The sequence below is a fragment of the Colletes gigas genome, unplaced genomic scaffold, assembly GCF_013123115.1.
Source record: "Colletes gigas isolate AHSC1104 unplaced genomic scaffold, ASM1312311v1 Colletes_gigas_Sc00106, whole genome shotgun sequence".
In the NCBI taxonomy this organism is placed as follows: domain Eukaryota; kingdom Metazoa; phylum Arthropoda; class Insecta; order Hymenoptera; family Colletidae; genus Colletes; species Colletes gigas.
Window position 1 is genome coordinate 89,631 of NW_025106732.1, and position 21,030 is coordinate 110,660.

The 21,030-nt window shown below is 33.6% G+C and overlaps 6 protein-coding genes across 11 annotated transcripts; 3 read left to right on the forward strand and 3 right to left on the reverse strand.

The window, feature by feature from the left end:
• Positions 1-10: 10 nt before the first annotated feature.
• LOC122404130 (N-alpha-acetyltransferase 30-like) lies at positions 11-2,549 on the reverse strand. The gene is made up of 3 exons (XM_043408044.1): positions 2,096-2,549; positions 1,594-1,769; positions 11-1,293 (listed from the first exon to the last, which is right to left on the reverse strand). Exons 1-3 carry the CDS (start codon positions 2,295-2,297, stop codon positions 976-978), a joined length of 696 nt encoding a protein of 231 aa, XP_043263979.1. The 5' UTR covers positions 2,298-2,549; the 3' UTR covers positions 11-975.
• A 599-nt stretch (positions 2,550-3,148) lies between these two features.
• On the forward strand, positions 3,149-4,911 carry LOC122404131 (40S ribosomal protein S8). The gene is made up of 5 exons (XM_043408045.1): positions 3,149-3,202; positions 3,607-3,737; positions 3,938-4,189; positions 4,267-4,396; positions 4,611-4,911. The coding sequence occupies exons 1-5, from the start codon at positions 3,199-3,201 to the stop codon at positions 4,718-4,720; spliced, it is 627 nt and encodes a 208-aa protein (XP_043263980.1). The 5' UTR covers positions 3,149-3,198; the 3' UTR covers positions 4,721-4,911.
• Positions 4,912-5,040: 129 nt separating this feature from the next.
• Positions 5,041-11,361, reverse strand: LOC122404127 (protein kinase C-binding protein 1). Of its 6 annotated transcripts, XR_006259688.1 has the most exons (8): positions 10,972-11,106; positions 10,749-10,880; positions 9,542-10,004; positions 9,025-9,337; positions 8,766-8,961; positions 6,682-8,667; positions 6,249-6,531; positions 5,714-5,852 (listed from the first exon to the last, which is right to left on the reverse strand). XR_006259688.1 is itself a non-coding variant. In XM_043408038.1 (7 exons), exons 3-7 carry the CDS (start codon positions 9,979-9,981, stop codon positions 5,494-5,496), a joined length of 3,294 nt encoding a protein of 1,097 aa, XP_043263973.1. In that variant the 5' UTR covers positions 9,982-10,004; positions 10,749-10,880; positions 11,285-11,361; the 3' UTR covers positions 5,041-5,493. The 6 variants fall into 6 exon arrangements, 5 of the variants coding, with proteins under 5 accessions (XP_043263973.1, XP_043263972.1, XP_043263975.1 ...); XM_043408038.1 differs by lacking the exons at positions 6,249-6,531; positions 10,972-11,106 and adding an exon at positions 11,285-11,361 and having other exon boundaries at positions 5,041-5,852; XM_043408037.1 differs by lacking the exon at positions 6,249-6,531 and having other exon boundaries at positions 5,041-5,852; positions 10,962-11,108.
• A 97-nt stretch (positions 11,362-11,458) lies between these two features.
• LOC122404128 (myotubularin-related protein 9) lies at positions 11,459-15,327 on the forward strand. The gene is made up of 8 exons (XM_043408041.1): positions 11,459-11,574; positions 11,726-11,900; positions 12,006-12,171; positions 12,256-12,548; positions 12,642-12,745; positions 12,882-13,186; positions 13,270-13,593; positions 13,713-15,327. Exons 2-8 carry the CDS (start codon positions 11,745-11,747, stop codon positions 14,111-14,113), a joined length of 1,749 nt encoding a protein of 582 aa, XP_043263976.1. The 5' UTR covers positions 11,459-11,574; positions 11,726-11,744; the 3' UTR covers positions 14,114-15,327.
• A 1,242-nt stretch (positions 15,328-16,569) lies between these two features.
• On the reverse strand, positions 16,570-17,963 carry LOC122404133 (ribosomal RNA-processing protein 7 homolog A). Its single transcript, XM_043408046.1, has 4 exons — positions 17,756-17,963; positions 17,340-17,672; positions 16,956-17,261; positions 16,570-16,884 (listed from the first exon to the last, which is right to left on the reverse strand). Exons 1-4 carry the CDS (start codon positions 17,790-17,792, stop codon positions 16,799-16,801), a joined length of 762 nt encoding a protein of 253 aa, XP_043263981.1. The 5' UTR covers positions 17,793-17,963; the 3' UTR covers positions 16,570-16,798.
• Positions 17,964-18,930: 967 nt separating this feature from the next.
• LOC122404135 (transmembrane protein 145) lies at positions 18,931-20,890 on the forward strand. The gene is made up of 4 exons (XM_043408048.1): positions 18,931-19,136; positions 19,400-19,823; positions 19,889-20,478; positions 20,620-20,890. The coding sequence occupies exons 1-4, from the start codon at positions 19,041-19,043 to the stop codon at positions 20,887-20,889; spliced, it is 1,380 nt and encodes a 459-aa protein (XP_043263983.1). The 5' UTR covers positions 18,931-19,040; the 3' UTR covers position 20,890.
• The last annotated feature ends 140 nt before the right edge of the window (positions 20,891-21,030 follow it).

The window sequence follows — 21,030 nt, forward strand, 5'->3', positions numbered from 1 at the left end:
TTTTTACATATTTTAATAGTTACATTATACAATCTGAGCCTCGCAATTTATTTTATACAAAGGTAGACATAATAAGTAAACAGCAATGAATACGGCCCTGCGATAATCGCGTGCGACATACTTTCTTCGGAATATTTTAATTTGGCAAATCATACTTTTTTCTTTTATTCTCTATTCACATGCATTCATGTGCGTGCGCGCTCCTAATATACTTACACGATAAACAGATGCAATACCTGATACAATGAGCTTATATCCAATAGTTTATATGTACATACATTGTATCTCGAACGGCGGCCAAAATTTTTTCCATTACAACAAATCTATTAATAAGATACTCACTTTACGCTGTATGGTGTACACATCGATTGAAAATTTACTTTGCATTTCTTACTTCATTGTATCAGTCTATATACATATAATTATAGCATAAGGCATGAGGATAATCTACATCTACTATTTCTAGTAGCCATTTGACAGCATCGATTTTCTTTCACTATCACCTTTTACTTTTATACTCTCCAACTGCAATTGTAATCTATGCCGATAAACGTTAATACCAAAAGAAATTAATTGCTTTCTTCCAACGATTCCAACCGATCAATTATCACGATAAAATTAAGAAACATACGTAAACATATGTTAATCGACAAATGATCTAATGACATAATGTAACGAGTGAATCTTCAAGTAAACTTTATGCAACGTTATTAAACGATACGTGAAACATCATTTTTTTCCAACACGAGTCTTTTCTCCATATACAATCGACAATTCTTTTGGCATTAACATTCCCTATTTCTCGACGTTACACAATTTAAATGTTATCTCTTTTCAATGTTAAAATCATTTAATTCCATTATTGATATATACATATACATTATACATTATATATATATATATATATACACATATATATCAATAATAATTAAATCATAATATATATTTATATATATATATACACATAGATGAATTTCATCTGAGCCATAGCTTTAGCCGCAGAGCATCTACACCGTTCAAATAATACCGAAATAATCGCTTGTCGCGTACAAACCCTAGATTCTCGTATAAACGTAGCGCTGGCCGATTAGTAATCTCAGTTTCCAAAACTACTTCGTCCGCGTTATCTTCCATCATAGCGTGAATCGCTCGCCTTACCAAATTCGATCCGACCTTCCGTTTCCGATATTTCACATCTACGGCTAACATTGCAATATATCCACGTTTTATCACTTTCCTGTGTATATCCAGCTTGCAAACAATAGCACCGACACATTCGTCACCGTGCATCGCCTTGACGAACAAAAACCAGCAGTTTTCTATCAATTCTACGCCTACGGGACAAACCGATCTAACGAATGCTGGCTAAAAATTCTTATGCTTCCTCGATGCTTTCTAATGCCACGTTGAAAACATTTCTCAGTTCTTTTAAATTCCATCGAAACGACAATGTACAAACATGTACAAATTACTAATTTTTTTTTTTTTTTTTTTTTTAGCAACGATTTAATTAAATCTATAGAATCGAGAAATAAGTATCTACACCAGCGTCGTTTGAATATATATTTTACACTTGTATTGATATATACGTACCAAGAAGCATAATTTTGGCCAATTGTGAATAAAATATCTATACGTATAAATGGAATAAGGTTCGCTTAGATCCTTTTGTATCAAGTGCATAATATTAGGCATTTGTAATTCGCTAGTGTAACTAACATATTGGATGTTATCGCCTTTGTTCTCCAAAGATAATGTTTCCGCCTCGTCTAAATACATACAAGGAGGAAAGAATAAGAATAAGTTTACCAAAATATTATTTCTGCTACGTTTAATAAAAGTTGATGGTAACAAAAAAAAAACCACAAACTGAATAGATTCTATGTAAAAACTAGTTTCAACTTAATCGATTAACGCTTAGTAATAATAATGCGATATCTTGTATCGACTATTTTTCAATACATTTACAGCTCTATCACCTACTGTAATTATAAGTTGCACGATGCTATGGCTTCGCTATCCTTTTTTCAAGGGCATTCGAGTTAGATACCCCTTGTAAAGACAACAATGTTTTTTAGATACAAATTTCTCATACCGTGTTGGTTTAAATGACCTTGTCGAGGTATTCCATTTGTATGTGGCTCTCCGTATACTTCAGTCGTTTTCAGACTAAGTCGAGATTTAATGTCTAACGTAGTAATATCTGACACAAAGTTTTCGTTCTTCTCTTCAATGTTACTTTCTTGAATCTCCGATTCATTTGTATCTGTACCGCTGTCCACCTTAATGCTTTCCATTATTTTTAATTTTCTTATTTTTTAAATCTTTCGACTTTTCTTTTTAAACCAGCGAGTATAAAACGACTCGAAGATGTTGTTTTCACGATTTTCTATACAGAACACCGACGTGGCATCAAAATTTTTAGATAGGGCACAGACTTCTCAATCTAATTTTCATCATTACGATAGATAAACGTTCTTTTACTGTTCATTTTACCTTAAAATATGAAAATCCGACTTAAATCGTTCAACGACAAACACCATATTGAATTTTATGCGATGACTACTGCAAGTCAAACATAAACAATGATTTTGTGAGAAACAACGATGTCAGCAAATTTCTTCCAGAAGATTTAACGTAATCAGTTTTCATGCCAACCAATCAAAAACTTTTATAAAGGTCCATATTCATGGCAACGCATCTTAATCGCTAAAAATATTATCCTATCGTTTTTATTCTTTTAAATAGAATTTTAAACCTACATATTATACATATACATCTATCACGTGCACACGTTAACATTGAATTTCTCATAAACCGTAGAGTCTTCCGATTAACGGAATATTACTAGAAATGCCACATTCTACTAATTGCAAATCAACAATGTCATTCTACCAATTGGAAGAGTGCGCCATACGACAGATTCAGTGCCGCCGTGTCTACATGAATATAAAATAAATTATTTTCGGAATTAAGAATGCATAAATGTCATTCGGAACAATGAAAAAACTGAAAGAAATCATTGTCACGATTCATTTATTAATTTACGATATGGTTATTTCCATAAATAAATTTCTATATATGTGTACTTAACTTTACTGGTAGCCAGAGGGCGCTCGCAGTTACGGGTATTACCGGAAGTGGAGAGAGGGCTTACTACTATTTCCAAGACTCGAGGTTCTTTTCGATCGTAGCAAGATGGGTGAGATGCTTGATTTTATATAATTTTTGTTTTCATCTGTTTCAATCTATATGTTCCGTTTAAAAATTATTAATAAAGAATTATTAGTAGTCTAGAAATACATTTAGTTGTATAGTTTATGCGTATATTACGTCGATAAGAATAGTACAATTAATTGAAAATTTATTTGTTAGCGGCATCGATCAACGTTTTATTAATTTTCTACACGATAGTTGTTATTGTTTTTAAATTGTTCGTTCTTACTGCTTTTCATTCTTCCGTATAGTTTCGTACGCTAAAAGAGGTATTCGATGCGTTTTTCTGAAGAAATGTACAAAGGGATAAAATTAAATCTCGGAATATACAATTTCGCAAGTTCGTTTATTTTGTTACGCAGAAAATGAGAAAGAAATGTTTTGTTTCAGGTATTTCTCGAGATCATTGGCATAAAAGGCGAGCAACTGGTGGGAAAAGGAAACCTATTCGTAAAAAGAGAAAGTTTGAATTAGGACGTCCAGCTGCGAATACTAAGCTCGGAACTCAACGTATTCATACGGTACCGTCGTCTAATTGTTTTCCTTTTTTCAAAATAGTGCGATACCATTTCCAACTAATATGATGAATACCTTTACCTACTCTGAGCATTGTGTTGACCTATATCTCACAGCGTACTGAATAAAACTACAGATCGAATGCTATTCATTTGTCATAAGGTAATTCCAAGTTAAATAAACTCTTTTCTTTTATATTAATCAGGTACGTACACGAGGAGGTAACAAAAAATATAGAGCACTTCGTCTGGATACAGGAAATTATTCGTGGGGTTCTGAGTGTTCTACAAGAAAGACACGTATTATCGACGTGGTCTACAATGCATCGAATAACGAATTGGTGAGGACAAAGACCCTGGTGAAGAATGCAATTGTCACCATTGATGCAACACCTTTCAGACAGTGGTATGAAAGTCATTATGTTTTGCCGTTGGGTCGAAAACGAGGTGCTAAATTGGTGAGTAATCAACCTAATTCTTACAGTTATTGTTAATTAAAGATCAACTAAATCAAAGACAAACTGAATATGCATAGACCGAAGCAGAGGAGGAAGTTTTAAATAAGAAACGTTCCAAGAAAGCAGAAGCTAAGTACAAAGTAAGACAACGTTTTGCCAAGGTAGAACCTGCCCTAGAGGAACAATTTGCCACTGGACGTGTACTCGGTAGGCAATAATCTTCGTATAGTCAGTCAATATATTAATACTGCGGTGTACTGTTTCGCATTGTTGCTACTTATTAAATCATCGTAACTTTATCGTTTCTAATATAATTGGTATATTGTACGAGTAAAACATATAAGGGGTCGAACATATTTGAAACGAAGATTTTTCAGCATGACAAGTTTTTAAATATTAAAAAATTAAATATGAATTTCAGCTTGCATAGCAAGTAGACCGGGGCAGTGCGGTCGAGCAGATGGTTACATACTCGAAGGAAAGGAACTTGAATTTTATATGAGGAAGATTAAAAGCAAAAAAGCTAAATAAAATGTGTAACTACAACAAGAAAATAAAAAAACCGGTATAAAGCAGAAACTGACTACACATCCATAAATAATACTGGGTAACTGACTTACATATCCTATGCATACTTAAATATTCCTATATAGTTGATAGATTTGGATAAGTAAATGTTTGAAAACGTGGACTGTATAAATGAGATTACCGGTCGGGTAGAAGGTTTAGAAGGGAAAAATTAGTTGGTGCTTGGTATTTTAACAAGCTTCCCCCGTCGATTTTTCTTAAAAATTCGTTTTTTATTTTTAATAAACACAACTATGGGTAATGAAGTAATACAATTTATTAATAAAAAATAAAATATATAAAATTTGTACGCTTTATTCGGAAACTGTTTTTAGTATCGGTGTTACTGCCGTGTGCAGCTGTGTTTTAAATATGCCGGTTTTTTCGGACATTTCGCCGTACGTGTCTCTTAGTAATGAGTTTTAGGTTGCAAAATAATAAAGGAGTTTTCAATTTTTCTTTATACTAGGAGATAGTTCTGATAAAACACGTCCGAACCATGCCCCCTGAATAAATATTCTTTATTTTTTATCATTTTTATTATTACAATACGAGAAAAGTATAAAGTATTATTTTGTGTAACATTGTAATTCTAATTATACCACTTGTACGTGAACACAGGACACAGCAGCAATAAAAGAAACATCTAAACATATTACCAAAACTTCGAGAACGAGTAATTATAACCTATTTAACTTTTTAATGCAATTTCAAGGACTTGCATACACCGATACGGTCTAGGCCTTCCATACATTTGACGACGACGTCACATGTTGTGTATTTATCATAAGTCTTGGCATCATTTGCTGTTGACTCGAATTTGTAGCAGAACTAGTAACGATAGTAGTGAACGAAGGTTTTTGGGCACACGTTCTCATATGCATTGGCCAATGTGACTGTTGGCAAGGATAGTCACAGTACGCGGTATTCCAACAGCAATAAAATAATGCTTCTCGCCCACACATTGCACACCATTGTTTACGTTTAATTTCCTCGATACATCGTACTTTATCCTCTTCAGCTTCCTTACGAGTTTCTTCGATGGCACGGAATCGTTCAGCTTCCAAACTTGCCTTCATTTCCCTGAATACTCGATCTGCAATCGGAAATATTTCAAAATTTATTTATTTTTTTCTTTGTGTGTGTGTGTGTGTGTGTGTGTGTGTGTGTGTGTGTGTGTGTGTGTGTGTGTGTGTGTGTGTGTGTGTGTGTGTGTGTGTGTGTGTGTGTGTGTGTGTGTGTGTGTGTGTGTGTGTGTTAACGGTTGAACACTCGAACTAGTAGTGGCTGTTTGAGAGAATTTACTGTACTATTCGATTGTATTCTATGAATGCATTATATGACGGAACGAAGAATAATTGTTATGCATGACCGTGCTCGGTCAGTTGTATCGTTCGGGTGAAATAGTGGGAAAAGTTGGAGCTTTTGGTGTGTTGTTTGTTTGAAAGAGCGGCGGAACCGCGTGTACGTATATGTATGTAGGTAGTATTACATGTTATCCCATTATCCGATCGAGTTCATATATTGTCCAGCAGGCATGTCCAAACGAAGCTCCGGAGCTTAGACGTCTTGCCCCACTTTGTCCCGTTAGTGTAGTACCACACGCCGGGCGATGTAAAAGTCTCTCTATAGTTTTTCGTTTTTCGTTTTTCGTTTTATAAGCGAAATTTCCAGCAGAAGCAAGAATGCACAACTTGGTTGATTTCTTTGTTTCTCGACAACGGCGTGTGAAAGAGAGGAACAAGCCGCGTGAGGGGCTCCACTCGTGGACATGCCTGTTGCACAAGAATTATTTTTATATGTATTGTAACTATTCGGGGGTAAACGACTTTCAAGGTGAAAAGGTAGATAAGGGGATCAACTGTTGTGTATGTACAGTCGCGCGCGCGCGCGCGCGTACACGTATAATAAAAATTACGACGTACCAGTGTTATGTTTCAGTTCGGCAAGTTGTTGTTGATGTTGCCATGTCATCCGTTCCATTTGTAATCGTAAAAAATGAACAGTCGTTTGATGGTTCTCGGATGTAACATTTTCTTGAGATGCTTCTTTGTATGCCTCTTCCATTAACTGTGCCATTTTTCTGGCCAAATCATGGGCACCGTGATACAAACGAGCACTTGCAGGCCCTGCCTCTGGCGGAACCATTTCATATTCGACACAATTTTCAGCTTGATAAGCTGGAATATAAACCATAGAATCGATTGCATCTGACAATATAGTTGTCGAGGAGTGTGGAGTAGGTTGTAAACCAGTACGAGCTTTATTAGGAAACGATTTCCTAGCTTTGCTCTCTTTTTTTGGACACGACGGCTGCTGAGCCGTGTCTCTCGATGATTGTTGTTGAACCGTCTGCACATGGTTACTTTTTTCTTTCTCGCTTAACGACGACAGATCGCCGACAGATTTCTTAACAGTGTCGGATATACTATTGTTTACAACAAAAAGTAACGCAACAGATTGATCCGCGGAATTTTTTTTAACCGTCTGAGCGTCATTGGTGTCGACTTGAGTTTTGCCGGTTGATATCGAACTAGACGATGATATTAAATTATTATTGTTGGAATTTTTTGAATTATCCTTCGATGATATTCCGTCGGTCTGTTTGTCTGAAATTATTGTTAATTCTGTCGTGGCCGGTTTCTGATGTTCGCTCGCAATAGATCTCAAAGCCTTCTCAGCGTTCACTTTATCAACCATTCTAGTTTTTGGCTTGTAAACTTTCACCACGTTTTTTGTACCTTTAAAGTTATTTTTTTGCGAGCTTAATAAATTTTGATTGGTATCTTCCTTATTAATGTTAATCGTCAATAGAGATTGTTGTTCCTTTTTCGATGTTGTAACGTCGTCCATCAAGTCGCTATCCGACGACGTTATTGTTTCTTTTGACAAATTCAACAAAGATTTTGTATTATCGTTCGTTACGTTTTCAGAGTTATTATTCCGTTCTAATTTCTTAATGTTTGATTCGCTTGTATCACGTTTGTTCATATTACTTTTGTTTATATCCTTCTTTCCATCGATTTTGCTTGAACTCGGCTTCGCTTCTTTTTTCTTCGCTAATTTCGAAACTGTTGGTTCACTTTCGACAAGTTTTCGGTCCTCCTCCTTATTTTCACTTTCTGTCGTTTCGTTTAAATCCGTAGAAGTACTCGGACTGTCACTCGCAATCAAGATCAATTCGACTTCGGTCGACCGATCAGATTCTTTCACTTTCGATACTTTAGCTTCAATTTTATTTTCTTTGCTGCCTATGCCAAAATCGAACAACGTTCTAGTTTTAATATCAGAATCGTCCATTGTCTCCGAGTCGGTTTTCGATTTAATTTTAACGTGCAGTCGTTTTTTCAGAAGCGACTTTTTTCTGGGAATCAAAAATTGTGAAGATCCATAATTGTTGAAAAGTGGGTTATAATTTGGTAACATTAACTTAATTTGCAGCGGGTCGTGTGGATTGTATTGGACCTTGGGAGGTGCAAATTTAAATTGACCAAATACAAGTTCGAGCTTACGACAATGTCGAGTTATTTCTCGAACACATTCTTCCATATCCAATCTCCGCTTACGTGGTAGCGGAACAGGCGGCTCTTTCGAATATAAGAATAAATCTCGCTGCGATACCCACGCACGATCGTGTTCGCCAAAGAAACGTACGTCTACAAAGCCTTGAGAATTTATCCGAGGCATAGCTTTTGCTGGCCAAAACGGAAAACCTTTCAATTTCGCCCATACAAGTGGATGAGGACGACGACAAGGTTCGATAAACCAGGACGGCTGGGGTCTGGGTAAATTTCGGCCATGAGCATAACAATCGGGACAAGCTTCGATTTCTGATACTTCTTGACGCGCCAATTTAATTACTTGTTTTGCGGCATTCGTTAATTTTGATGTGTCGGTATACACACCACCGCCTGCATAATTAAAACAACTTTATTATTCAAATTCCGTAGTGATATTAATAGTAGTGATACTAATTAATGTAACATAATCTACGATATATATTACGTACACGTGTTAAATACAATGCAGTTATGCTGGATCCATTTTGCATCAGCCATAAACGCGTCCGTACTACCATAAAGTTTCGACCGCACGTTTGATTCTAAAAGATTCAAATCCATTGGTTTCACCACGTACTCTAGGTAATTTGGAACTTCGGAAAGTTCGACTGGTTTCCAGAATGGTTCCGACTGTAACAAAAGAGCCTTAAAATTTAACCAGATGGAAGTATAATAAAATATCGATGCGAATAAGAAGCTAATACCTACACCAGGGTACTCCCTCATTCTTTCAACCACATATTTTAATAATAGACAGAGCTGATCGATCGATAATTGTGCCATAGCTGTAGAACGGGTTTCTGCGTTTTCTGCTTGTAGAATAGCTGCACATTCTCCGCATATCCAATTTTGAATAGACTGTGGTTGCATACCTATGCATCTGCGATGCCACGATCGAGGACAAGCACTGCAATATGCTTCTACGGATTCTTTGTGACACCTCCAACAAAATTTGTCGCTCGTACTTTTCTTTTTTCGTTTACTTCTTGAGCTACTTTCCTCCAGATCTTCATCTTCAGTACTAAAAAAGCCAATTTCCTTTTTTATTTCCTATACATAACCGATACATGGAATATATTTTCTAAAATATTCTTGATACTGCTTGAAAATTCGGAAGAAAGATAAAAGTTCACTTTCTAACAACCTAAAACGTTTCTCAGCAACAGGTACAGAATTTGTTTAAGAAAAATTAAGTATATTGAAAATAGAAACTGTCTACACTCACAGAAAATTGCGATGTTTTCTTTTCAAATAATGGCCACTCCTAATCATAGTGTCTTTTGTATTATCGCTCTTACTAATCTTGGAATCATTTTTCAATACAGAGGATGTTATATTTGATTTTCCTGTCTTCTGAACATGTTTTATTTTATCTATGTTATAATCAGCATCCTCTTTGCTGCTGTCGAGGATAATTACCTCGTCTTCACGTTTTTCCTTATCACGGTTTGTGACATTTGCTATGTTTTTAATACTATTGGTTGCAGCTGCGATCGAGGTTCTACTTTTTTGCGTACAAGGATCATCGATGGAATTGTTTTCACTCTCAGGAATATCCGATTCTGAACTTTCTTGTTGCGATTCAGGTATAGCTGGATTTTGTAGCTGCAGAGAAGTTGGCAAACTTCGTTCGACTTCTACAGATGTCATTTTGACACATCGCATGCGTTTACTTGAATATGTGTTTACTTAAACATAGAAATAGAAAATAAAACGATTAGAAATTACAGAAACAAAAGAACATTCATATTCTCGCAAATAATTCCTAATTTGCGATCGATCTTAAATAAGAAACCGCATATATTTTTCTACATAGAAATCAAATACAAACAAAGTGCTTAATAAGTCAGTTATATAATGAAAAAGTTCTAGCATACCTATTTTTATGCAAAGAATAAAATTTGCGGAGGAGAACTAAAAGAATCGTGCGATACCTAGTTTTTAATTACCCTAAACAATACTAATTTTTTATTTATTTATTTTTAAATGTACGATAATACACTGTTGACGTTTAATAATGAAACAACATAAGAAATTTAGAAAGTATTTGCCCTTATTAAAATTTTGCTTGTGTTATATTTTAATAGCATTATATGAAATACAACATTAATGAATAGAAAATAATGAGAAATTTCAAAACACATACGATCAATAAATGTTTTTAGAACAAAGCTTTTGCACTATATATTGATTGACGATAGTATGGTATAGCACATAATAATAGTAACTATACAAAAGTGCTTTAGACTATATCCTGCATTATAATGAACCAGACAAGACAATTACCATCTATGGAATTCGTATGTGAATTCAGCTATTCGAATGACAAAAATGTTTCGGACGTTTTGTAACTTATAAAATAAATTTCACAGGTCGAATAAACCACCTTTCATACAAATCTCACAACATGGATAGCGAGATATATCACTTACCAATAAGACATTACATTAAAAAGCATGAGCATTCCTTCCCCCTCCTAAAAACCCGCTTTCTGACGCTGGTGTCTCCATCTTTTGACGCTAACTTTAATTATTAGAACCACGTGGTGCGTTTGTATTTACGGGCTATCGAAAATAACGCTCGTCAATTTTTTGTTCCTCAAATTTTTTACATTTTTAATAATCTAATTACACTTCTTTACGTACCAATACATACCTATATTATTTGTCCAGAGTCTGTATCTGTGTGTGTGTGTGTGTGTGCGTGTGCGTGTGCGTGTGTGCGCGCGCGCACGCGTGTATGTGTAGATATACTTATTTATTTATTTATTTATTTATTTGCGTATATGTGCATTGTACATATGCAACAAATAATCACCCTTCGATACAACGTTCGTTGCTGTTTTTATTATAGGTTTACTATGTATGTCCAAATATTTTTAACACTTCTTTCTATTTGTTAGATACACTCCATAATAGTAGAAAGATGGGTAAATAATACTTGGCGATCGTTTGCTAATAAATCTCACCATATTCCTTAACGAGTTCACCAAATAAATAAGAAATTGCAGTATAGAATATTACTTTTTTACGTCATAGTTTATAGTAGGTTATATAAATGCGCAATATGTGCTTCCCTCTATGCGTTCTTTAATACACGTACGAAAAACTATGAAAGTGTGATAAAATGTATATGCACAAGTGATGAACGAACGAAAAGTAAACAGCATTGTGACCATTGACAATCGACTTTAATTTATGTTTGAAATATCTTGGAACAATGGATATTAAAAGAAGGCAAATGAACAATCCAATAAGTGTACATAATTTTCTATAAGTTTACATTTGTTCTATTTTAACTTACTAAAGAGAAGTTGTACAATAATTTTGTGAGACAACGACGTTAGGTTATGCAGAGCTGTCAAAACATTTACATTTGTTTAAAAATCATCAACGATTGATACTTACAGTCATTGATCAAAACATATAATGGAACTTGGTGACTTAATATTAATTCCAAATCTCGACAATGTCGTGTTAACGGATAAAACTGATGGAAACAGTAAATCCATAGATGGGACATTGTGTATTAGCAGTCACCATCTTCTTTTATCTTCGCGACAAAACGATGGGCAAGAACTTTGGGTACATTTTATAAAGATAATTATTTTATTACTATATATATTACTATTTGGAGTGCCAATTTGTTGGTTGCGAATAAAACATTTATACGTCTCTATATTCTTTTAGCTACTATACCGAAACATTGATCTGATAGAAAAGAAATTAAACACCCAAAGTTCAGGCGGTAGTATTATATTGAAATGTAAAGATTTTCGAATCCTCCAATTAGATATTATTTCAACGGATGACTTAATGAATGTTGTATTATCTATAGAAAAGTTAACTTCGCAAGGTATAACATATAAATATATATAATACATACATAACCCTTTATCTCCGAGATTACAGATTTCTCATTTTTCTTTTTTCGTTGCAGAGCAAATATTACAATATCCTTTTTTCAATAGACCACAAATTACAAATAATATCACGGTACAAATAGAAGATGGCTGGACCGCGTTTACTCCTGTTTCAGAGTGGTCTAGATTATTAACCGCTCATGCGGACGAATGGCGTATAAGTTATTTAAATAAAGACTATAAAGTTTGCAATTCTTATCCTTCTGCTGTTATAGTACCTCGTCACATAGAGGATAAAATTATTATATCTTCTGCTAGTTTCAGAGAAGGCGGAAGATTTCCTGTTTTGTGTTACAGGCACGAAGGAGGGGTATGAAATAATATTATAAAAAATATCAAAGCGTGAAAGAAAGAGATAAGCATGTTCTATAGGCATTTAACAAGGCTTTAATTAATATTACAGAGTATCTTGTTAAGAAGTAGCCAACCAATGTGTGGCTCTACCAGTAAAAGGTGTAAAGAAGACGAAAGATTATTAAATGCAGTGTTAGGTCCAGGAAGACGCGGGTAAATAGAGAATATATTAATTACTTAAAGAGTTCAAATATACATAACACATAACATATGTAATATCGATTGTTGAAGTTACCGACAATAGACTATTTTTAGCTTCGACTATTGCTAATGTAAGATTTCTCTATAGTTACATAGTAGATACAAGATCCGTTAGTCAAGCTCAAAGCTCAAAAGCCAGAGGTGGCGGTACAGAAATGGATGCTGCTTATCCACAGTGGCGAAAAGTGCACAAAGCAGTTCCACGTCCGCACGATTTAGCAGATAGTTTTTTTAAATTGGTAGAAGCTTGTAACGATATAACGTGTTCTACTTCTCAGTGGCTTTCAAGACTTGATAATGGTGGATGGCTGTCTGCTGTACAAAGTGCTTTAAATGCTGCTTGTGTAACTGCTCAGTGTCTTCATCAAGAAGTTGCAGCTGTGTTAGTTCATGGTATATAATCGACAAGTATAATTTTATATTGACAGAGTTAATTGGAATAATTGTTGCAATGATATTTATTATATTTTGAACAGGAAGCGCTGGTAGAGATTCTACTTTGGTGGTAACCAGCTTAGCGCAAGCAATATTAAATCCTGACTGCAGAACAGTGCGAGGTCTTCAAGCTTTGATCGAACGTGAATGGATACAAGCAGGACATCAGTTTTTTAGCCGCACACGTCATGGGCCTTATCATCCTGCGAGTTCACAAAATCCAACACATGCTCCAACTTTTCTTCTCTTTTTAGATTGTCTTTATCAGCTTCATTATCAATTCCAATTTAGCTTTGAGTATACAATAGAATTATTGGTTGAATTATATAATCATGCGTACTGTTCTGACTATGGAACATTCCTAGGTATATATACAAGCTTGCGCGCGCGCGCGCGCGCGCGCATCTATATAGTAATTTTCTTTTTATGATCAATACGCAACTTTATTACGGTATTTAAAAATTTTTCTATACATTGTTTTTAGGTGATACAGAAGCAGAGAGAGTCAGACTTCGATTATCAGAACGAACGTGTAGCTTATGGTCGTACATAAATCAACCGGAAGTACTAGAGAAATGGTTAAATCCTTTATACGAACCAAATCCAGGCGTTATTTGGCCTAGTGTTGCACCAATTAGTATTCAATTATGGAAAGAACTTTATCTTTCTCACACGAACGTTGCTCCATGGAAAGGTTTATTACCGTGCATAAAACAAATAAAACAAAATTATACAGCAGTCCGAAAAGTTGCTGGCCAATTACGGATTCAAATTAAACGAGCGATAGACGAAATACGTTCAGATCCGGACATAACTTACGAAACTGAAATTCAAGACGAGCATTCATGCATAGCACAATTAAGTTTAGAATCTCAAAACACCTGATACATGGATTACAAATATTGAACAAAAAAATTCCTGCTATAAAATACAATGTATTGTCAATTTTCCTTTCTTCGTACCGTAAAATTAGCACATAAAAATTCATATTTTGCAATAACTTACTATCGTAAACTTTAAATAACTTGTTTACATTTCACAGTTTTTTTATTCTCCTAGTTTTGAGATCATTTTTGTAATTCAATCACTTTTACATTCCTTGATAAAATTACGGCCGTCCTTGCATCTAAGCGACGCGATAGCGACACTATTTTAAAAAATTATTAGTTGATAATTGCCTGTATATATGTATGTGTGTGTACATTGTAATTTCATATTGTATTCGTACTATGTCTACCAATAAATTCATTTTTTCAATTGCGTCGCCGACGCTTAGTTGAAGAATGGCCTAAAAAAGTACTTTAAATCGCCTGGAAAATACATAGTGAATTTTAATGATTTGTAATTTTGTGAAAAGTAACCGTACAACAATCTAAAGAAAAGTATTTGGAAGAATGTATATCACAAATATACATATATTACAATATTACAAAAACTCATCGATGGAGCATTGTCTTAAAATTAAGAATAAACCGGTACATATGTACATACATCAGTATGTCCTCATCATTTCCACACAGAATTCATTATTAGTTTTACATAGACGCAGTAATCTTTCCACATAGAAAAGAATTTATTTGCGCATTGTTCCTGTACCTTTATAATTGAATGCATTAAGTTCATTGATTAAATATTTTAAAGAAAAAAAAAAAAAACGAAATGGAGTATGTAGGTGAAATAAAATTGTGCATAGAATGAAATGAACTAAAAAATTTTCTATAAACTGTAAGAAACGGCCAACTGTGTTTTATAATTCTCTATTCAAAGGTAAAGACGGTTATATTGGCAAGCTTTTACCGTTATTCAGAAAGGATGACAGGGATATGGGAGAGGTTAAGGGCGAATTATTGCTACCAATGGAAAGCGGTAGATCGTTGGTGGGGAAATACGGCAGGTGTTCGCACACAAAGAAACTGAATGGAATCTTGCAGCCATTAGCTTGGGCCACCGAGTCTTTTCTGTATTCCGTTAAGCAACGTAAAATAACGTAAATTTTTACAAGATCGAATCTACCGATCAATATGAGTTCGTATATATGTATATTTAGAATAGAACGTACTACAATCTTGTAGAAAATTTATTTATATAAAAATAATTTCGAGACAAATAGAAAACAACACCTTTGGAGTTTAACGTAAGATAACACGAAACAAGTTTCACTTCCCTTTCCATATAGTACCTATGTATATGTATAATGTTATAGACGGAAATCAATTTGCGTTAGAAATGTAAATTTTCTAATTCTTTCTCTGTAGGTTTCCTAATATTATTTACCTTTTTGTATGCCGAGTAAAGTGTATACGATGAAAAGAAGAGTTCTTGCAAAAGGTTTAAATCCTTCGTGTCCAAAAAATAGGTATATTCCTTCAAGATCGACTTCGAAGCTCGGTTTCCTTGGATGAGTGTGGATCTAGTCACGAATAGAATAAATGAAACGTGGACTGAATTCAAACCCATCCAGGGCCACCGAACAAATCAGTTTTTTATTCTTCGATCGATCACGGTTGAACTTCATAAAACGTAAATTCCAATTTGAATAATGTTTTAAGAAAAACGTTCGATGAGAAAAGAAGAGCGGTAACTTAACCGGCGATGAAATCACAAGCTAAAATGTGGCGGAATGATACGTTTGAAAATGGAATTGCAGAAGTTACGGGTAGGGGAACCAGAATAAGGGGCCCCGATTGGTGCAACTCCCTACTCTTCTTACATTACAAGTAAGGCCCTTAAAAAGGAAGGGATTTTTCTCAACGCATCGAAATCACGGAACAAAGAATCCTACGTTTCTGCAACTGATCCATTTCGCTTGCCATTCAATTATTTTCATTCATAACATGCTACTGCTATAAAATTTCTGTCGATTATAACAATGTTTCTGTATGGTCTTGAAAAATATTGTAGCAAACGTTCATCGATCAGTACATATTTTATGTATCATGTATGTCATGTATACATATATTATATTACATATGTACTTAGGTACATATGCATATACCTTTAAAAATGAGAAATGTATCATTTTATTGAGACGTATTGTGAACTGTAGCTTTGACCAAATGTTCTGAAGACTGTTTAACTATACACGTACTATGTTCTAATTTTTATACGATGCTTATTAAAAGTGCCTATTTCTTGAATCGAACATACAGGCGATCATTCTAAATTGCAATCAAAAACAGTAATATAACAAAACAAAAAAAACCCCTTGCTCCATTAAAGAACATATATGTATATACATATATATATATATATATATAATGTTATTTCAATATGCTTGACTATTCATTTATTGTTAGAAATATTTTGTACATACGTAATATTAAGAAAGGATAACCGGTGCAAAACATTATCTATTATATTTATATTCTTACATTATCATCTCGTACAATATAAATCATTTCTTGATTTTTCTTCCATTTTAATTTGTACATAAATAAAAAGTTCAATATACATGATTGAATTATAGTTATAAACATCTATTTCATGTTGAAATTAAAAACCTTCTATTTACATTTTTCATGCACCACAGTATTTAGTAATAAAATCCTATGTTTTGTTATACTTGTAGAATTAAAATGGTTTAAACGTCCTTTTTGATTTCAAATCTTGTAGTCGCTTTTTGTCCAATTCAAATTTCTTTCTTAACTCTGCCAAATCTAAAAACCAACAGAGTATAATACTTTGAACATATGAATCTGACAGAAAAACAATATGAAATGAAACTTACTTTGTTTTTTACTTTCACGAATTTGAAAAGTGTAAAAGTTAAGCAGTTGCTTTTTCTTATTTTTTTGCTCTTCTTTATGTTGCATTTTATTAGTAGTACATTCCTTTCTAGAAAGAGGAAACTGTCCTCTTTTCTTTCGTCCGGTTACAGTTACCCAACCATTGTTATCTTTCGCTTCTTCTTCGACAAGTTTTGCATTTGCTGTTTTGTTGGCAATTTGTGTGTCATAATTATACATGTAATCTTCAATTTCTTTTCTCATTTTGTCTTCATTGTATATTGAATCGTTATATTCTTTGCACCATTCTATTTGCGTAAACGTAACAATTTAAGACAATTACATAGAAATAAAAGTAAACTGTGAAAAATATTAACATAACGCACTTGCCAATCCTGTTAAACATATACTATCTTTATTATTTAATGTTATTATACAATTTGCAGCAAGTTCTAATGCTTTCTCTAAAGCAGACTCTTTTTCAAATACTATATATGCTGCTTTGAATCCCTTTGAATTTGTAAAATACAGATTAGAAACTGTCCCGCAAAGTTCGCTAAAGACACTTGTCAGAACATTGGTTGTAACGTAAGGAGGTATGTTTAATACAAACAATGTCCTTTTTCTTGAATATCGAGGATCCTGTTTCCTAATGGAATGTTCTTTAAAATATAATTGATGTTCATCTGTGTTTTCTTTATCAAAGTGAATCCACAATGCTAGAAATTAAATACCCATATAAAAACCAGTTTGATTAAATAAAATGTCCATGGAATTGATAGATAAAATAATAGATATTTACATTTAAAGCCCTTGCAATTTTCTTTATCATTCTTCATAATTTCTATCGTTCTATAATCTTTAAGCAAATTAATAACAAAATTGGGTAATAGTTCGCAAGCTAAACTATAAATTTGTAATAATGCGTAGTACCAAAAATCATAATAATCATTAAATGTAGAATGGTGTAGAACATAAAACACATCTGTTTACTTTTACCAGATACGAGGTTAGGATCAATCAGGAATATGTATCACAGGATCAGGATGTGTCACGCATGCGCGTCGAAAACGGCGTCAACGAAATGCATATGTACTTTATTTAAGTGAAAATAATGCTCGCAAGCAACATCATAGTCTATTATTCTTGTTCGTGCATTTAGATTCAGTTTCAGATTCAGATTTCAGTTCTGAAAGGTTGCATTTTCGATGTCTAACGAATTCCCCCGATTCGAAAACGAACCGGCATTACATTACGTAAAGACCAAAGTTTTTTAAAATGAAAACTAAATGCAAATCATTTTATAATTATTGTAAGCTTTATTTACAATTGTTTAATAGATACTTACATACGTCAAGTATAGGTACGGTAACAAATAATTTATTCTGTTCCCTGACATATACCGAACAAAATAATGGTGGTTTAAATAAAACCGATTCGGTGGAAAATAAAAAAACGAATAAACTGACAGAGACATAGAAACGGACAAAAATTCTAAAAACGTTTAATTCGGTTTAAATACTCTACAAACTATACATCTAAATTGAAATCTCTTAAAAATTAAACAAATGTTACAGAAAAGTTCTAATATTATTTACGTACGATAACATCAAAGCGCAAAGTAACGTTGTAAAATAATTTCCGTGTATGCGTAAAATATTCGGTTACTTGATTTTCAAAGCCTCTAACTTAATGTTATATTTTAAAAAGTATACGTGTATACATACATACGTACACACTACTTTCCATAAATCGATATTGTAATACAATTGTAAGTAAAAGTCAAGGTCATACGATAACACGTATGTACTTACTTAAGTACCATCATTGTAGAAGAATTCTGGTTTACTGAAAATATAATTAAAAAATAAGAGATTACTGTGATTTCGACTAACGGTTTCTAATAAAAATTTACTACTACGTTTGTTTATCAAAAATATAATTTACAACGATCCATATATTCATTCAAATGCATTGTTCTAATAGGTAGGAAAATATTGATCATAAGAAAAGCAGCAGGCAACGTCGTGTAACAGATACGTAGACAACATTTTAGTCCAGAGAAATTGTGCAGTAGAGTGTCAACAATGTTTAATCTATTATTGTTCTTTGACATAGTATTCTTATTTTTATTTACGTATTCAGAGACCAAAATTCTTCAAGGACGCCTAGTTACACGCGAAGTACTATAAGCAATCTTTGTCAAACTATAAAGTATTCTTACATTTAATCAGTCACTTGATTTTTAATTGACAAAGATAATCAATATGATTGCATGTGTATGTGTGCGTGCGCGCGTATATCGCACATTCTGTATTTCTGTTTGCATCGGTTATGAATATAAAATTTATCGTGATTGTTGATTATTTTTAAAATTATTTGTTAACCATTTCTCAAATTTATATTATTATTTATAATGACACGAATTGGGCATTTTTTTTTTCAGAATTGGGCATTTTTAGCGAGGTTCTGCTTTTTGACGGAACAAGGCACGTTTCGGTACGAATTTCAGTTCGGAAACGAAGAAAATGATTTAAAAATACTGTTATATTATGATGCACCTGATCAATGGCAAAGTATTTATCCCTCAAACAAAAGTTGCATCGAGAAGGAAGCTATACTTTGGGATGGAATTGGTCAGATAGTACCGTTATCAACATCATTGCCGACAAAATCAGGATGCGTTGAAGAAGACGCGGTAATACGATGCTCTAATTACCGAAGATTTCGATCATCTCGTCCGAGATGGTGGTTCATCGCGTTAGCAGATTGCTCCTTAAAAACTGGATTGAACGTCTCATATTGGATATCGCTAACCAATGCGCCGCATGGCAGTTTTTGGAGAGAACATTTTTCAGCAGATCAATTCTGCAAGTAACTTTACTGTAACTTAAAGCAATTAAACATTCTTTAATTGAATCCATTTTCATTTCAGATATACTGCCAGAGTTGATAGTAATTAGTTTCATTTATGTTATACTTGTAATATTAAGTTTGTATATAGCCATGCAATTACGGGCAAGAAGACTTCTACACGTTTCTTATAAAATATTTGTAGCTTCTTTGCTTTGTCAATTAGCGGGAATACTATTTGAGATTTATAGCTATACTATTCTTGGTTTAAGAGGAATTGCAATAGAAAATGTTTCCTTAATGGGCCAACTGTTGGAAGCATGTTCAGATATTTTGTATACCATACTTATGTTACTACTTGCGCTTGGTTTTACTGTAACTAAAAGTACTTTAACGCCAAGACAAACTCGATGGCTTATATGTTTCGCCTGTCTCCATTCTTTCTGTCAATTTTCATTATATATATATCAATACGATGTGTTTGATCCTGGATTGGTATTGTATATTTATGAATCACCTCCAGGTTATATGCTAATAGCATTAAAACTTATAGCATGGGTCATTTTTTCTCTTCGTTGCCTTAAGACGATTAAAAAAATGTCAACAAAGCTTCATTTTTATGGTTCATTATTTTCTTTGGGATCAGCATGGTTCCTGTGTCATCCGCTAACGGTATATAATAAACATATAATAAAATTTTGTCTATGATAAATATTAACTGTATATAATATCGACTTGCATAGTATAAATATATAAAAATGCAGAATATCGCACATAGTATAAATATATATAAATGTACTTATAATTTCATAGGTACTCTGCATTACTTTATTAGTAGATGAATGGGTTAGAGAAAGCGTTGCTAAGGGATGTTCGTTATGGATTGTTTTTATGGGACACGTAATATTTTTGTACATCACCCGACCATCTATGGCTAACAAACGTTTTCCATTTCACATTAGAACGTGTCAGGTTATGCCAATTGGTGACGAGGGTCAGGACCACAGTTACGAACCACAATTTAGAACAGCATCTTCTGCATTTACCGCTTCGCATCTACCACCATCTACTTCACGATTTTAAGAGTAAACACACTCTAGAACAGGTGATAATTAACATAACTATAATTGCATAATGAGCCTATTTTTATTAATATTTCTCAACACTCGTAATTAACAAAAAAACACGTTAACATCCGAGTGTAATTTATCAATAAGGATGAAT

Excerpts from the sequence above, each read along its gene's own strand:
- LOC122404133 (XM_043408046.1), bottom strand. The coding sequence starts at position 17,792 with ATGAAGAATGATAAAGAAAATTGCAAGGGCTTTAAAT. Across the intron at positions 17,673-17,755 it reads AAATTGCAAGGGCTTTAAAT|CATTGTGGATTCACTTTGAT; the intron begins GTAAATATCTAT and ends TTTAATTTCTAG. Across the intron at positions 17,262-17,339 it reads ATGTTTAACAGGATTGGCAA|AATGGTGCAAAGAATATAAC; the intron begins GTGCGTTATGTT and ends TTACGCAAATAG.
- LOC122404135 (XM_043408048.1), top strand. The coding sequence starts at position 19,041 with ATGTTTAATCTATTATTGTTCTTTGACATAGTATTCTTATTTTTATTT. Across the intron at positions 19,824-19,888 it reads TTTTTCAGCAGATCAATTCT|ATATACTGCCAGAGTTGATA; the intron begins GCAAGTAACTTT and ends TTTTCATTTCAG. Across the intron at positions 20,479-20,619 it reads TCCTGTGTCATCCGCTAACG|GTACTCTGCATTACTTTATT; the intron begins GTATATAATAAA and ends ATAATTTCATAG.
- LOC122404131 (XM_043408045.1), top strand. Across the intron at positions 4,190-4,266 it reads GAAAACGAGGTGCTAAATTG|ACCGAAGCAGAGGAGGAAGT; the intron begins GTGAGTAATCAA and ends GAATATGCATAG. Across the intron at positions 4,397-4,610 it reads TGCCACTGGACGTGTACTCG|CTTGCATAGCAAGTAGACCG; the intron begins GTAGGCAATAAT and ends TATGAATTTCAG.
- LOC122404130 (XM_043408044.1), bottom strand. The coding sequence starts at position 2,297 with ATGGAAAGCATTAAGGTGGACAGCGGTACAGATACAAATGAATCGGAG. Across the intron at positions 1,770-2,095 it reads AGGTCATTTAAACCAACACG|ACGAGGCGGAAACATTATCT; the intron begins GTATGAGAAATT and ends GTATGTATTTAG. Across the intron at positions 1,294-1,593 it reads GGCCAAAATTATGCTTCTTG|GCGATGCACGGTGACGAATG; the intron begins GTACGTATATAT and ends TTGTTCGTCAAG.
- LOC122404127 (XM_043408038.1), bottom strand. The coding sequence starts at position 9,981 with ATGCGATGTGTCAAAATGACATCTGTAGAAGTCGAACGAAGTTTGCCA. Across the intron at positions 9,338-9,541 it reads AGAAAACATCGCAATTTTCT|TACTGAAGATGAAGATCTGG; the intron begins GTGAGTGTAGAC and ends TGGCTTTTTTAG. Across the intron at positions 8,668-8,765 it reads CTGCATTGTATTTAACACGT|GCGGTGGTGTGTATACCGAC; the intron begins GTACGTAATATA and ends TTAATTATGCAG.
- LOC122404128 (XM_043408041.1), top strand. The coding sequence starts at position 11,745 with ATGGAACTTGGTGACTTAATATTAATTCCAAATCTCGACAATGTCGTG. Across the intron at positions 12,172-12,255 it reads AGAAAAGTTAACTTCGCAAG|AGCAAATATTACAATATCCT; the intron begins GTATAACATATA and ends TTTTCGTTGCAG. Across the intron at positions 13,187-13,269 it reads TGCAGCTGTGTTAGTTCATG|GAAGCGCTGGTAGAGATTCT; the intron begins GTATATAATCGA and ends TATTTTGAACAG.